The sequence below is a fragment of the Temnothorax longispinosus genome, chromosome 10 (assembly GCF_030848805.1).
Source record: "Temnothorax longispinosus isolate EJ_2023e chromosome 10, Tlon_JGU_v1, whole genome shotgun sequence".
NCBI classification, from domain to species: domain Eukaryota; kingdom Metazoa; phylum Arthropoda; class Insecta; order Hymenoptera; family Formicidae; genus Temnothorax; species Temnothorax longispinosus.
Window position 1 is genome coordinate 1,205,875 of NC_092367.1, and position 17,163 is coordinate 1,223,037.

The following is a 17,163-nucleotide window of genomic DNA, read 5'->3' on the forward strand; positions in this document are numbered from 1 at the left end:
AATAATATTAAATCGAATTTTGATTCTATACAAGTGCACGTGCACACCTTTGCTTATAATAGATTAAAAATTGTACCTTCCAAATCTTCTTCAGAGCTTGTGTTATTCTCTTTTTCTGAATCTGTCGATTCGGGACTGCTCTCATCATTATGCTTGTCTGGAATGTGAAGTAATATTGTCATCACAAATTTCATTTATACACACTTTGACCATTTTTATCATTACAATAATTGAGATTTCAAGTCGTACAAACCTTTTTCCATTATCACTTTTTTGAAAAATGAAATCACGTTACACTGTTAAATGTTAAAACACTGAAAAATGCCTTGGTATGAAACGTTACGTCTTTGCTGCTCGAGTTTTCACACGAAAATGGGATGAAAACCGGTGAAAACAAAGAAATCACGTGTCGTCGTATGTAAACATACACACAGAAAAGTATATACTATCCGCAAGTAAATATTACTTGTTCTAAATATTTGATAAGTTCATATATCCGCAAATCTACCATAAAGTCATCGCAAGCCTCACATTTACTCAAAACATATTCTAGATATTAGCAAGTTTAGTACTTCAAATAAGAATATTTAATTAATACAAGAATTCGGATTACTTACTATATACAGTCTACTGAAGAGAAGTATATAATATTCTTGAAAGAAGAATGAATTCTTGTTTTGAGCACAAAATTATGAGCTTTTCTAAGATTTGTGCTAAGTATATCTTAAAGCTATTATTAAGATAATATTCTCTATTGAAGAAACCTATTACTTAAAATAAATATAATAAAATAAATAATTGCTTTTCTTGGCTGTAGAGTGATACTTTTCTGTGTGTACCTGTCCATACATGTGTGCAGAAAGCGGGCGACTCAGTAACATGCGTGCGTGATTGTATTGCGCGTTTTGTCACAGTTCTGCTTCGGAATTTGGATATAAATGTTTAAAAAACACAAAAAATTCGAGTACCTAATATTGAATTTATTTTTCCACGCAGACGGGAACCGAGTTCATTTCTCAAAGCAGGCAAAAATCAGGTTGCTTTTCATCATAGGCAAAAACGCGTCGTTTTCTGCGCGGGCAAAATCGAGTTAATTTTTTTGCGCGGGCAAAAACGAGTCGAGTTTTCTGTGCAGGCAAAAATGACTAGTTTTCTTCGCGGGCAAAAACGACTTATGTATTTGAGTCGTTTTTGCTCGGAGCTATTCTGTGATTCGTTTTTGCCCGGAACCTCAAGCAATTTGTATTTGCGCGGAAACATTTCTAACTCACTTTTGCTCGGACTTTGCAGATAGGTCATTTTTACTCTCAGCCTGTCAAATGACCTTTTATAGAATTCAGTTCGACATAAAGGCAAAGATAAGGTTTCGCTTTGTGCCCTAGTATCTCGCTGAGTCCTGTTACATCTAAATTCAAATCTGCTGTACAAGACGCTAAGGACTAGGGAGAGAGAGAGAGAGAGAGAGAGAGAGAGAGAGAGAAATAAAGAGAGAAAAAGAGAGAGAAAGGGAGAGAACAAGAGATAATTCGTCAGACATGAACGTTACTCTGACGATGGAGTTACCCGGCAATGACAGCTACAACGTCTCTACCAACGGTTTCGACTGTGACCGTCAGCCTATCCCATATACGGGATGGGAGCGTACATTGATAGTAGTGATCGCCACCTTCCTCTGTCTCATCACGGCTATCGCAAATCTTATTTGCATGATAGCAATTAGGATTGACAAGAAACTGCAGAAGTTCTCCAATTATTTCGTCTTCAGCCTAGCGATAGCCGACTTCGCGGTCGGCCTAATCTCCATGCCCGTCTTTACGCTGTACAAGGTGCTCGGTTATTGGCCACTCGGGCCGCGGGTGTGCGACACGTGGCTATCGACAGATTATGTCCTCAGCAACGCATCGGTCCTACATATACTTATAATAAGTATGGACCGATACGTCTCCGTCACGCGCCCGTTGGCTTATCGGGCCAATAAAACCAAAAAAAAAGCAGCCATCATGATCGGTGAGTACCTAATTATTGGAGAAGTCAGGGAATTCTCGGAGAACTTTGTCGAGACTCGAGAAACTTTGACTTTCGTCGAAATTGTCTCTTTGAAGATTTTGTTTTTTATTTGTGATTTAAAACTGCTCCAATTCTCTCTTACAAAGTTCAAATAAATATCCTGATAAAATAATTTATATTGCGCTTATAATAAATTACGGTATTCTAATATACTTCAATATAGTATAATAAATTTAAATTAATATTCGTTGAAAAATAATCGAGGCGATATTAATTGTTCCAGGATCGGCTTGGGGTATATCGCTGCTTCTTTGGCCACCATGGATCTACGCGTGGCCGTACATCGAGGGTACAAGGATCGTGCCGAATAATGCATGCTACATTCAATTCATCGAGACGAACCACTACATCACCTTCGGCACGGCCATCGCAGCATTTTACATTCCTGTTGCTATAATGAGCTACTTGAACTTTCGGATCTGGAGGGAGACGGAGAAACATAAAAAAACACAACTAAATTTACAAGAAGGCACACCAGCTGCGAGCAAACGCATCAACTCAAGGTATAACTAACGCTTTCAATTGTTTCTCTTTTCGAACTTGTCAGCACATCACAAAAAAAATCGCAATTGCAACCCTTGCACAAGAAAGATGGTAACACATTGTCCCGTTTAGAAGATCAGCCCTTCACCTCTATCAAATTAGTCCCCCCACCATCGCAAAAAAAATCCGGACCAATTAATAAATTTAGTGCTATTTATGTGCTAATTTGTTGCTCAAACCGTTTAGCAGGAAATCGCGAACGAAATGGGTGGGGCCAGCTTGTCGTCAAGCTAGCCCCCCTCCCATAATAAAAAAACCTATATAGAGTGCTCAAATCCAAAAAACAAATACACCAGAATTTGTTGCTTTTTTGTTGCTCTAAGATAGCGTGAAAATATTTCTGAAATATAACGTTTTTTTAGAAAATACGGCGTATATCCGAACTCTATATACTTAACAGACAGCATTGCACTCTTAAACAACGTTATATTTCAGAAATGTTTTCACGCTATCTTAGAGCAACAAAAAAGCAACAAATTCTGGTGTATTTTTTTTTTTTTTTTCATTTGAGCACTACATAGGTTTTTTATTATGGGGGGGCTAGCTTGACGACAAGCTGGCCCCACCCATTTTGATCGCGATTTCCTGCTAAACGGTTTGAGCAACAAAATCCGGACTAGAGCAACAAATTAGCACATAAATAGCACTAAATTTATTAATAGGTCCGGATTTTTTTGCGATTTTTTTTAGATGCGATCTGACATGCTTATCGTCATTTTTCCTTCTAGCGACGAGGGTTTAGAACTGGAGGAGAGCAGAAGACAGCGAAGCGAGTCGAGTGGCAGGCCCGATACGAAAACCGTGAAAATCCTGACGGCTATCGTTGGTGCGTTTGTTTTGACATGGACCCCCTATAATGTTTTGGTGCTTGTCAAGTCCATCTCCGCCTGTTCATTTCAAATACCGCAGAAACTATGGGATTTCAGTTATTATTTTTGCTACATCAACAGTACTGTGAACCCAGCGTTGTACGGTTTATGCAACACGGATTTCCGCAAGACCTACGTAAGAATTTTAAAATGTAAATGGCACAGCATCAGAAACCGCGGCACCGCGATCGAGTAATCCTCCTCACGCTTCCGATATCAGCACATCACAGAATTGAGAGTCAACGACCACGCGCGCGCGGGTCGTTGTGTCCCATATACATACACACATACACTTTCTCTTTAAGAGCATCCTAAAATAATATATCCAAAATTTTATCATCTCTTTTAAAAAGATTCGAACTACTCACACATATCCGTAATTTAAATGTATTTGCATACTTTGTCACGTTTTTTGGAGTCACTATCGAGTTATCGAGTCATTTATCGAGTTATTTTAGGTGGTGATCTAGAGATGTACCCTAATATATAGTTTGTATGTGTGTGTGTGTGTGTGGGTGTAAGGGTACGTGTATGCACGTATGTGATATGAATTATGTATGTACCCTGAAAAATAGACTCTGCATCTTCTTTTATTTCTTCTATTTCTTCATAGTCCTGAGATCTCTTTCTTTTCTTATTTATTAATCCACATTTTCGACATTGTCTCAGTTTATTTCTATAAGAATCCACTAATTTTCCTTTAGAAATTTTTTGTTGAGGCCCTTCAGTTTTAGGCGGAACGTAATAGATACTGCTATTTTCAGTAAAAAATATTTATACAATTTGAGTTGCAATAAACTCAAAATGTTTGTTTTTTAGAGATATCCTAGTTTATTTATAAATGTATAAATTATTTTTCTTTATCAAATTAACTAAATTACAATATTTATAAAATATTATCTTACCCTTGTTTGTTACTATAGAACGAACACATTAATTTCGTTACAATTACGTCAACAAGTTCCAAACTTGTTTTCCAGACAATTGTCTGTTAAGTTTTATTTCTTTTTTGTAATTAGCAATAATAATTCTTCCATCTATAGATTGTTCCAAAATTTTTTTATAATTCTAAAAAGATGTCTAAATGATGTATTGATTTATAAGAATAAAAAAAACTGTATAAAAATTTTTTTTTTTTTATATAATACAAAATCAAATAAGTATTCATGAAAAGTTTTATACTTTCAAATTATGCTACGTTTTACTAAAGTTTAAAAAAAAGTTGAAATTTTAAAAAATCTTACTAAGGAAAACACATTTTTAATATCGAGATCCTTTGATTCATAAGCCACGGAATCATCTATTTCTATTAGTATTGCGTTTTCATTTTGTTCCGATATTTCATGAGATTTGGCTTCTTTTTGGTTTAAAGGTTTAAAGTTCAAAGTATATAAAAATTATATTAATAATTATATTAATTATTATATTAATAATTATAATAATTATATTAATAAATTAAATAATAATAATTTTGAAGTTAACATACCCAAAAATTTTGATGTCCACTTTTCCAGGCCCCATTCTTTTAATGTTTTAATAATAAATTTGTCGTCGCTCATTTTATGCTACGTTGCATACAGTTGACAAAATCAGAATAATACGGAGAAAGGCACACAACGCTCAGTTCACCTTCCAGGTTTGTATCGCAGAAGAACAGCCTGAAATAGTTTCAGGATAAAATAAATTAAAATACAATGCAATGAGACTCAATAAAGAAATAGGTTATAGAATGCAAGTATTAAAATTAATCCTAAAAATAAAGGCAATAATATAATATAAAATAAATGCCGCAAGTTACGGTAAGCAAGTATGATATCGCAATAAATATGTCGCACAAAGTGACAACAGGTACTGCGATCTGAGAAAAGTCATGTGAATAATATGACGCTAGTAAAGAAATGTAAGGTGGAATACAAGTAATATAAGTAAAGCAGATAAGTCAATGAAAGATATAGAGCGAGTAATATAACACAAGTGAGTAAATGAAAGAAATAATGCGAATAGTGTTTTGCTAGTAAATTCATAAAGAAAGAAAGCTAATAGTATAATCCGAGTGAATTACTGAAAGATATAATATGCGTATCGCCACTCAAATATAACAATATTAGTAGTGTAATACCGATAAAGCCCCGGACATAACGGTAATGCAGGTATAGTAATGTAAGAAATCTGATGCGGTCAGAATAAAGCAGATATTACAATCCGAGCTAATTAATGCACGTAATATGTGTAACGCCAGTAAATTGACGCATGATAGATAACATGAATAATGGAGCGCAAGTAAAGTAACGTAATAAAAACCATACGAATATCACGAGAATGAATCAATGCAAAAGTACAATGCAAGTTATGTACCGTAAGTGGGTCAATATGATTACAATGTAAAAAATGCAACGCGAATAATATATAACGTAAAAGTGAGTCAACGTAAGACCCGTCGCAAATACTAAATGCAATTAAATTAACGCCAAACGCACGTACTTACGAGTACGAGAGTTCGGAATTATATTGCGTGTTGAAAACGCCTTTTCAAGCGTCACGGATACAAAATTAACTAATTAATAATTTTGTATCCGTGACCGTTTTGTATTCGATAATATTTGATCGAGCTTTTATTCGGACTTTATGCAAAACGTGCGCTACTGAAGAAATATTTGCTGACGCTACGTTTAAAATTGCTTCTATTTTATTAGAAAATAAAAATAATCAATCAATCTCTCTCTCTCTCTCTCTCTCTCTCTCTCTCTCTCTCTCTCTCTCTCTCTCTCTCTCTCTCTCTCTCTCTCTCTCTCCCTCTCTCTCTCTCCCTCCCCCCCTCTCTCTCTCTCTCTCTTTCTCTCTATCATTAGACACCTACATTGGATTCGTGTTCAGCATGCATTACTCTTTATAATCAGCATGCATTTCAAATCACGTACCTCGAGATTTGGAGAGCAAATATTATTGCAGATATTACAAAATTTCCACGCGCAGAAAATTGTACTTTTCACCACGAAAACATGTTTGCCCTCGTAAAAATCATAACACGGAAGGTAACCTGCCGAAACTCCGTTGTTCCGAGGTTCCGAGATATTTGATTTGGCGGTTCAACCCCGTTGGCGGTTTAGTCCCGGTCTCCCCTACTATCAAAAAATATTAGATAATAACAAACAATTTGCATAAATAATTTGTATAAACCGTTTACTAAAATGTTTTTGCTTCAATAAATTTTTAAAATAAAATAAAGAGATGCGTTCCGTATTTACTTCAATATTCAAATATAACAGCGCAAAACATATATCTTTTATGTATATGTATATATACAAAATAAATAAATATAATATATATTTGCATATTTAAAAGTTATAAATATAAAAATTGTAAATATGATTAAATAAATATTTATAAATATGACGTAGCGCATCGTCGATTTGCCAACTCGACTCGAGGCTTGGCAAGGAGGAACAAAGGGCGTAGTGAATATTATATACTTTTTTCCCCAACTGTCCAGTCTGGATCGTAAATGGCATTTTTCTCTCTAATTTATTGTATATCGTAAACGATCGAGTTTTGCTTATTATTATTGTAAATTAAAGAAAGAATCCAATGTTTGATCCATTGATGTCTTCGTTAAATTTTATTGGTATCAGCTTAAAATATGCATCATTTTTATCGTCTCAATGGATCCGCGAGCATTTGCGATCTGAAAATGGATGATACCTGATGCCTATTACGTCGGAGTTTTTTTCGCAGCGATGCAATATCGCGCGAAACAAAGCAAAACAAAGGAGTGGCATCCCTGACGGGAAGTAAAAGCCATGAAGCTAATTCTACAAAACGGCCAACAATTTCGCAGCCGTGGCCCGTCCACTGGATGGCTCTTACATCCGTTAACGTCAGTCCGCTGGCGAATTTTTTTTGCGAGGGGGAAACACAGTGGGGACGGCGCGGGAGGACCTCGCGCGATTTTCCATCTACGGCTTATCAGACGCTACAAGGTTTCCCTTTTCGTCCGCCGGCAGAATTTCTTCAGCCGGCGGAAAACGTCAAACGTAAATTCAGAAGCTTCGAAATTAATTCCGCGCCGCGCGATTGTGCGGCGTTCACGCGTCTTGAATATTTAGCATCGGGAAGATATTCCCAGAGCCGTTATCAAAGCTTTCGCATCCCTCAACGTCAGTCCCGGAACGTCTCGCATTGGGCAAACGAGACAGGAAAGGGAATATCCGATTTTCCGGCCGCGGTTTATCTCCCGCGCGCTACGAGCGTTTCCTTTTCGTTGCTTAACGTTTTTCCTGCATAATGCAACACTCTCTCGCGCGAAGAGCTTACGCGTCAACGCGAGACGGCCGGCGTCGCGGCGCGCGGCGGCGTGGCGATTATGCCGGATGACAGAAGGCACAGCATCGTTCTCCAAATCAATCGCGGGAGGGACGGATTTATCGGAGCGTCAATCCGCGCCGTCGAAATCGATAAACGCGCGATCGGTGCGATAATTATCGGCGACGATGGAGGCGCTTGCGCGAAAAGTTTTTCGCCGTTGAAAGGCGTTTTGTAGAACGCCGCTTCGTATCTCTTCAGTGTCCATTTTTCTCGAGCTTCTCACAAAAAAAAGCAAAAATAGAAGGAAAACGTGAGCGCGCGCGGAGCTTCGGACATTTCAATGCAAAAGCATCTCGCCGCGAGCATCCTGGCTGCTTATTTTCCCGCTGCTTTCGAACCTTCTCCATTAGTCTCAAACGTTTCTTCTCTCTCCCCTCGCCACCACCGGTTTCGTCGTGTCCTCCCTTTTTCTCGCAACAAATAACCGAGGAGCCGTATCGGGGAAGGAGAAAAGCGCAGAAACCTTACGTTCTCTCTATACGTTCCTGAATGGATCTTCCGGGAACTTCCGGTTCGACGTTTTCGTTTGCTTGTTGCGCACGGTAAATGAATTACGACAGGTCCAACGCAGCGTATGAACTCGAATGGCAATCGAAAAACTATTATTATAATATTCCATCATTCCCGTATTGGTATTTTATTAATTGATATCATTTATATATATATATATATATATATATATATATATATAAAATCAATAAATAGGTGGGCGTGCGCGCGCGAACGCGAGCGCCGAGATTTTAACAAGAAGCCTAGCACGATTCTCGCCAGCTCGCGGGCAGCTGACCGAGCGTCGAGCATCTGACATCACTGCATGCTGAAATCTGGCATCGCTGCAAAATTAGTCCGGATTCGCACCAGAGGCAAAGTCTGTAGGTAAAATCATTCGTATGTATTTGACCGGAAATGAATGTCCGGGAAAGAATCTACCATATGAAATCGTTTGTATTTCGTATGAAGACTTTTGAAGTGCAATTGAAAAGGTTTGTGAGTCATTCGTTTAATTGTAATTAATTAATTATTTTTACACCATGCATTTAGCCGAAATAGATAAATTAATAAAAGTTTTTATACGGAATCGTTTGTATTTCGTATGAAGAGTTATGAAGTGTGATTAAAAAGGTTTGTGAGTCACCCAGATAATTTTAATTAAATATTTATAAACTCGGTAATTAGCCGAAATATAGATTTTTAGTTATTCATATTAAAAGAAGAAGGCGCTAGTGTTTCCGAAGGTCCGTCTGCAATCAGAATTAATATAAACGTTTTAAACATTATTTTACAGTGAAATAAATAAATATACAGACCAATAAGCCTGTAATTATAAGCGATAGTTGCTAATTAAGTTTGTGACTCATATAATTCCATCTTGCAGAGGACCTACTTTTAAATTGAGCGCTTTTAAATGTATTATTATTATACTACCGATATCGATATATTATTAGTAATTTAATATTAAAGCTTGGACAGAGTGACGTAAACTAATTTGCTCATAGTATAACAAAGTATTATGCGTTTAAATTCTCGAAAGCTAGCTTCTTTACTATATGCTCTCTCTTTATGTCGATCAATTCAGATAAAAATCTTTCTTTCTCTCGTGATATTCCTAGAGTAAAACTGTACAAAAACTCAACGAAAGTGGCGATATTTTTCACGGATCTAGTTCGAGTCTCGGCTCTTGGGGAAGGTACGCATGTAGAAAGAGTACGCCAACACAGTTTATCCTGCTAATGGTTATCAATCTCTATAAGTTCTTTATTGTTTACACATGAATTATTAGTTATTTGTGCAACAAGTGCTGGAAGATGAAAATTCACGGGTGCGGAGTTGACGCACGAGCCGAAGGCGAGTGCGGTCACCGCACCCGGGAATTTTCATCTTCCAGCACGGCTTGCATACCCTATTTTATGTTGCAAGTGCGTGGAAAGTGGCCTATCACGTGCGTGTAGCGTGCGTAATAGGCCACTTTCCATGCACGTGTGACATAAAGAATATTTAAACGTTTCTTTTTTTTCGATGTCCTGTGAAATTGTACAATAGAGTTACAAATAAAGATAAAGCCACATTTTACGTATAATCTGATTCAGTCTCTGCTAATGTTACATAATAACGCGTAAACGTAGTAATTATTTGGTAAATTAATCGACATTTAGTAAATCCGGCATCATGTGAGCTATCACCTTGAATTCAGCATCTTTTGCTGGTTGAAAGCTCTCACATACGGCACGTACTGTATGCCCTCTATTAGGATCACACATTACATCTTCATATATTGATTGTACACCGATTTCTAAACGTGTGTATCTATGGAATTTTAATTTCACCGATGGACTCCTTCACGCTGGGGTCCAACGAGCTCAAGTTGAGATTGTTGGTCTGGTGCGAACTGGCAGAGTGTGCGAGATTACCGAAATTCGCCAATGGCGAGAGAAAGTGCGGTTTTGACGGTGAGTCCAGCAATTGTGGCCGTACTCCAGTACCTATCAGCTGCGCCAATTCTAACTGGGAGATGCATTTGACGACATCGAGCCACGACCTGCCTAGATAGTTGCCATCGGTGTGAGCTACTGTGATGAGAGTCTTGATGGTATCGATTTTCTTCACCTTCATTTCCGTAATTGGTGAATTAGCCGTCAACAAGGTGAATCTTGCCAAAGCTTGTACATAGGCATCGCGCTCGAGGCTCATATGAAAGATGCAGGCGATACGAATGGCACATCTAAAATGTATATAACATATAAATAATATAAAGCACGAAAGGCACAGCCGTATAAATCTATTTTCCTTCGTTTCTCCGATTTCTTCTCACCTGATACCGTCCAAGCAGAGCGACGCGATCTCTGAATCGTCGCAGTCTTGAAGTCCGACGCTGAACGCCGCGAGGAATGGCGTCCAGACCATTTTGAACATCGGCTGCATGTGTTCCAGATGCTTCGCCGTAGTGAATGATGCCTGAACATGACTGACAGATTCCATCAAATTCTTCGCCGCCGTAGAAATTACTTCCATTTCCATGTTCCATAACAATCGTCGTTTCTTTTCACTAGATATCAGCTGTTTGCCGGCGAGCCGGCTATTATTAGGGTTCGACTTCATCTTAATCTCGTTGCCAGCGATTTCATCGTAAATCCTATTGGTAATTATTACATAATATTAATAATAATAAAATATAATTTAAAAAAATTAATAAAAATATACTAACAAAGATAAACTTAAATACAATAAAATTTTCTCAATATTAATAATTATATGTATGTAAAACATAATTTTTTAATTATAATAAACTTTAAAAATTGCTATACATACTTGATGTATCGTTCTTTGGTCATTTTGTTCTTAATCTGCGGCGAGCGCAAATCGGTGGACAGCATTATAATTGAGAAGCCGAGAACGTAGGCTGTATCCGCGTTCGTGAAGAGGCCGTTGTTAGGGTTACACTCGCAATAGCGACTGGCAAACTTTTCGATTAGTCGGTCGATCTTCTGTGCCTCGCCGGGCAGCCGAAAGCCCTCCAGGAAATACTTGAGTGCGGTTACTAGATCGCGTTCGGCAAAGTTCATCTGATCGATGTAATGGTACATTACCTGTGCAAACGGTATAACAAAATTAGTCATTATCTTAATTAATTAACATAATTATCGCGCAATAATCATAACATGATTTAGAGTTGATCAACCATGGTCGCTATTTATGTCTATAATTAGTAGAGTCTATTAATTTCAATTGTTTTCTCCTCGTCACCTGGTTATGATTATGGTCGCCCAGAAAGTCTCCAATGGCGGTTTTGTCGAGCCGCTCGTCCAGGTGCAGCCACCTGGCCACGTCCTCCGGCGAAGTACCGAGCAGTCCTTGCTCCTGCAAGTACTGCACACCCTTGCCGGGCTTCCGACTAAAGATCTCGATACCGGCCTCCCATACCTCCTTTTGTTGTTTCTGTACTTCATACTGCTCCGGCGAGTCCGGCACCTCTTTGTTGCCAGTCAGACTGGAGACTGGAGTTGGCCGACGAGAGGCTGCCAGCGCTGCCGTAACGCGGTAGCGGGATCTCCGGCGTCGTATCCGGTGGATGTGACAATGGTTGCTGATCCGCTGGCACGCTGGGATTCACGTAAAGATCCCGACTCCACTCCACCATGCATTTCAGAATAGACACGAGGCACTCGAGACCACGGATGCGCATGGATTTCTCCTGAAAGAGCAAGACACTAATATTACAAACAAACTTTATATTGCTTGTTTCGAAGAACATTCTCTGTTCCAAATAATACATTTATCCTGTCATCCTCTTTCTTATGACGCACCTGATTTGGCGATGCACCTAGCTCCAGAGCTTGACGACCTTGAGCAATCTTAGAGAGATCATTGACGAGCTTCTCGAAGAGATTCGCTGCTGAGAGATCGCAATCGTAGTTAACGTAGATGTCGATGACGCTCTGGGCATCCGCACAGATCCTCGTAAGCGCATGTATGACCATCCACTTGTGCTCAAAAGAGCTGCTACAGGTCTCGAGGATGTTCATAAAGATCTCCTTGAAGAACACCTCAATCTGCATCTTGAGGTGCATCTTGAAACGGGCGAGCAGCGCCAGGAACAGCGCTAACGACAGCTCGAACACTTCCGGCACCAAAGACACGCCATTCTTCGACAGCGCGACACACAAGTACTGTTTAATGACGATAACAAACATCTCGTTAGAGCGCAATATTGGACCGGCATTCTGCAAGATTCCCAGAAGTAACTGAAGCGACAAGATTTTGGAACGGAGCTCGTGCGATATTGGATCGGGAGTGTCGTCCGGCAGCGGTTTCATAGAAAGCTTGCAGAGAGCGCGAAACACCAGGACTGCATCATTTTGCAGCACATGGGTGAATTTTGCAGTTATCATGTTGTCATTCTCAGCGGCTGCCTCGTCACCGTTGTCCTCCAGACTGCCGTTCTCCAAACTGACTTCCTCTTCCAATGGCACCACGGATTTTACCACATCATCAAGAATACTCTTGACAATTGTTTGAGAATCAATGTTATCATTACTAGGAGCATTCTTTGGACTAACCTCGGCTTCAGTTTCGCCGTTTGCTATGACAGAACCCTCCTGCTGATGTTCCCCATCAAGTCTCACGATCTCTTCCTCCGCCTGAGTCTCCATTCGCGCGAAGATCACGTTAATCATCTGCGTGAGAGTCGCACGGGCTGTTGTTTGATTCACCAGGTTGCGCAATGCCAAGTAAACGTTGTAAACAGTACGAATTGTTTAATAACAGTACCTTACTCTCGTGTACCTCCACATGCTGGCTTGTCATTACAGTCAGCAGAGCTTTAATAATCTGCAGCTGCACACCCTTATTGATCTGTGGACCGGTGAAGCAACCGCAGATTGTCTCGACAATGCGCACAATCAGCAGCTTGTTAAGCTCCGTTGAATCAGGCACATTGCCAGTGAGATGGCTATATGCGACTTCTGCAGGCAGTCCAGTGCTGTGTCACCACAATCCGTAGTGACTAGCTCTGACATACTGATTCAAATGGCAAGAAGTACTTCTCAGCGGTAATGACATTTGAGTCGCTCAATTGGGCTGTGGCAGGGCGTTTGAGATAACCTCTTCACCCTGCATAGCTGGTACATCTTTGATGTTACCTCGTTACGGAGGTCCTCGGTCCTCTGCAAGACGGAATTATGAGTCACAAACTTAATTAGCAACTATCGTTTATAATTACAGGCTTATTAGTCTGTATATTTATTTATTTCACTATAAAATAATTTTTAAAACGTTTAAACCCCTTGCACAATAGGCGATAGCGATAGCGATAGCGACAACGACAAGGTTGCCGACAAAGGTATAGCTTTGTCGGCAACCTTGTCGTTGTCGCTATCGCTATCATGATGTATTATATTTACATCATGATCGCTATCGCTATCGCCTATTGTGCAAGGGGGTTTATATTCATTCTGAATTCTGATTGCAGACGGACCTTCGGGAACACTAGCGCCTTCTTCTTTTAACATGAATAACTAAAAATCTATATTTCGGCTAATTACCGAGTTTATAAATATTTAATTAAAATTATCTGGGTGACTCACAAACCTTTTTAATCACACTTCATAACTCTTCATACGAAATACAAACGATTCCGTATAAAAACTTTTATTAATTTATCTATTTCGGCTAAATGCATGGTGTAAAAATAATTAATTAATTACAATTAAACGAATGATTCACAAACCTTTTCAATTGCACTTCAAAAGTCTTCATACGAAATACAAACGATTTTATATGGTAGATTCTTTCCCGGACATTCATTTTCGGTCAAATACATACGAATGTCATTGCGCCTCTCATTTTTCTCTCTGCTACAGTTGTCTCGAAATCTGTACGTTGTCTGAACTCGCCATTAATATTGTAAACGCTACTTTATGATGTCCACGTGACCAACGGTTGAACGGAGTTTACTGAGGTTATGTGCCATGTTGTGATTTTCAATATTTTCATTAAGGCTATTCTACAAGGTAAACGTGTTTTCCTAACGGAGGTTAAAAGTGATATTTTTTTCTCTCGAATATTATTATTTATTATTTTCTCTCCAAATCTCGAGGTAAGTGATTCTAAAGAGGAACGCATGCTGAACACGAATCCAGTGAGGTTTTTTTCATTTTCGTTGATTTCTAATATTTCATGAGCGACCAAACTTGAAATCTGTGTCCGGCGCAAAGTCGTCACCAAGTCACCGGGGCAGACTCGTCGCTGTGACCACTTTACCCCGGTGGTTTCACTCTATTTTCCGTTGCAAATGCGTTGTTTTCTTTTCAATTGCAGGAAAATGGTACGCACATACCGTCGCAAAACGACTCCCGTCGACAAAGAGCAACTCAAGAAGGCTATTGTAGCGGTGAAAAAAGATAATTGTAAGATTATAGTAGCCGCAAAACAATTCGGAATCGCGAGATCTACCTTGGCCGACTGGCTGAAGAAGAATAATGGTGCAATAGCACACTTCGATGACGTGGCCGTATCACATCACGGAGGCTTATCGGTAAATAATGTAAATTAATTTTTAAACGCATGCACTCTGCTCGGCGAAATTCATATTTATGCAACGTCTTAATTTCAAATGCAGATTATGGACTCTAAAAGTGAAAGCACTTTGGTGGAATACTTAGCGTATTGCAACGAGATGCACTTTGGGCTATCTACGAAGGAAATCCGCGGTTTAGCCTTTGATTTCGCTAAAAAATTAAATCTGAAGGTACCAGCATCGTGGGAAGCCGCTCGCATGGCCGGTGAAGATTGGTTAACTAACTTTCTCAAACGACATCGAACATTATCTATACGTAAACCGGAAGCGACGAGTTTAGCACGTGACACCAGTTTCAGTCGGACAAGTCAAGAAAGGTTCTTTGCGCTGCTAAAATCTGTGCTGGATAAATATCGTTTCCCAATTCACTGCATATGGAATATGGATGAGACGGGAATAACAACCGTTCAGACACCGAACAGAATCATCGGCCGAGTGAAACAAATCGAGCGAGTGACTTCTGCGGAACGAGGGAACCTCGTAACTTTGACGATGGCGGTGTCAGCGATTGGGCAATTTCTACCTCCTTTTTTTATTTTTCCTCGTAAACATTTCAAGGAATATTTCCTTAACGGCGGACCACCAGGCTGCACAGGTGAAGCGAATCCAAGTGGCTGGATGAACGCGGAGCATTTTGTAAAATTCTTACAGTTCTTCCAGTCCCATGTGCGTGCCTCCGTCGACGCTCCAGTTTTACTGATACTCGACAATTACGTATCACATTTGTCCATCGCTGGTCTCGACTATTGTAAAGCGAATGGAATCATTGTCCTGTCATCACCGCCGCATTGTTCGCATAAGCTGCAACCGCTGAAACGCACCGTCTACGACCCGTTAAAGAAATGTGTAAACGCCCAGTGCGATAACTGGATGACGTCGAATCCTGGTAGGACAATGACGATGTACGACATCCCCGGAATTGTGGCTAAGGCACTACCACTTGCCGTAACGTATCAAAATATTGTGTCCGGGTTTGAATGCACTGGAATTTCTCCATTCAACCCGGACATTTTCCAGGAATACGAATTTTTGACGAACAGCGTTACGGATAGGGAGTACCCTTTTACTTTCGTTGATCCCGAAAAGGTCCTCAACGCAGCCGACCCGGACGCAGCCGATCAGAACGAAGACATCGATCCCACGGCTTTATCCATGACTCATTATGATGATACATTGTTGGAGAACTTGAGCGCAACGACGCTTGAAAGTATTCCTGAAGCCGCTCCGAGACAGTCGACTCATGAAGAACGAAGAACGAGCGTCGTCCTTACTGACTCGTCTCAAATGAGGGAATTGGCGACTGAGCAGGCGGAGTCGAGGCAAAAAGAAAATGAGAAACCTGCTACGAGGAAGAGAGGCCGGCCCCCAAAAAATGCAGTGCAATCAGAACCGCAGCCTTCGACGAGCGGTGAGCAAGAATCAGAAGAATCGAAGTCAGAGAAATGGTCGGATTGCGACGAGGACTTGGATAATATATGCTGCGTGTGCTCAGAGACGACAGAAAACAGAGATGACGAGAAACAATGCATTTCGTGCAAGCGTAGGGCACACAACAAGTGCGTGCGCTCGTCAGACTCTGCTTTTACGTGCATCAACTGTCAACTGTTTAAGTGATACTGATGACGAAGAAGGCAATTGATTTTCTTGTAATTATTTTCCGCCGTCGTATTTTTAATTATTTAAGAAATGTTTCTATTTTTCTATTAAAAAATAATAAATTAAATGTAGCCTATCATTGTTCATAATCAAAATTATGTATTTTTATTTAAAATCCAGTCCGAGAATGGAATGACGACTCCGTCCCGGCAATTTTGACATTTAATTTTTGCTTTTCTATAGCCAAGAGTTCAAAGCTCTTTACAACGATACACCACATTTCACTAAAGTTATTTATTTTGTCGTTAAAAATCGGCACTGGAAAAAATGACGACTTCGCCCTCTCCTACATATTGAGTAGGAGCAATGGTGACCTACAGGAATGGTTAAAAAAGACTAAAAATTGAGTATAATTTCGTACTACAAATTTAACAGTGTAAATTAAAAAAACACGGTTGGTATTTGTTATCACGTAAACTCAGCAACTTTCTTGGACTTATTTAAGTCTCTTCCTTTTATATTTTCATCATCAACGCGCGCTCGTCAGTGATCGTGCTCTCGATTTCCTAAATGTTTTATCATTCTTAGGTAACGGTTGGATTCACATCTAGAGACTCTCTGTCCACGTCGGCCACGATCATCAACTGTTAACGT

General features: G+C 39.6%; 2 protein-coding genes, 1 long non-coding RNA gene and 1 pseudogene across 5 annotated transcripts in view; 2 read left to right on the top strand and 2 right to left on the bottom strand.

Annotated features, from left to right (window-relative positions):
- The first annotated feature begins 1,535 nt into the window (after window positions 1-1,535).
- LOC139820250 (muscarinic acetylcholine receptor DM1-like) lies at window positions 1,536-3,675 on the top strand. The gene is made up of 3 exons (XM_071790389.1): window positions 1,536-2,007; window positions 2,291-2,570; window positions 3,339-3,675. Exons 1-3 carry the CDS (start codon window positions 1,536-1,538, stop codon window positions 3,673-3,675), a joined length of 1,089 nt encoding a protein of 362 aa, XP_071646490.1.
- A 1,300-nt stretch (window positions 3,676-4,975) lies between these two features.
- The window catches only part of LOC139820086 (uncharacterized), a 95,490-nt gene continuing 83,302 nt past the window's right edge, over window positions 4,976-17,163 (bottom strand). The window contains exon 3 of the long non-coding RNA XR_011733899.1: window positions 4,976-5,137. This is a non-coding gene — a long non-coding RNA (uncharacterized lncRNA). The remainder of the gene's footprint in view (window positions 5,138-17,163) is intronic.
- On the bottom strand, window positions 9,570-13,693 carry LOC139821152 (brefeldin A-inhibited guanine nucleotide-exchange protein 1-like; annotated as a pseudogene).
- Window positions 14,125-16,636, top strand: LOC139821153 (uncharacterized). 3 transcript variants are annotated; one of them, XM_071791984.1, is made up of 3 exons: window positions 14,125-14,347; window positions 14,655-14,871; window positions 14,956-16,636. In XM_071791984.1, the coding sequence occupies exons 2-3, from the start codon at window positions 14,659-14,661 to the stop codon at window positions 16,525-16,527; spliced, it is 1,785 nt and encodes a 594-aa protein (XP_071648085.1). In that variant the 5' UTR covers window positions 14,125-14,347; window positions 14,655-14,658; the 3' UTR covers window positions 16,528-16,636. The 3 variants fall into 3 exon arrangements, with proteins under 3 accessions (XP_071648085.1, XP_071648084.1, XP_071648083.1); XM_071791983.1 differs by having other exon boundaries at window positions 14,126-14,433; XM_071791982.1 differs by having other exon boundaries at window positions 14,127-14,871.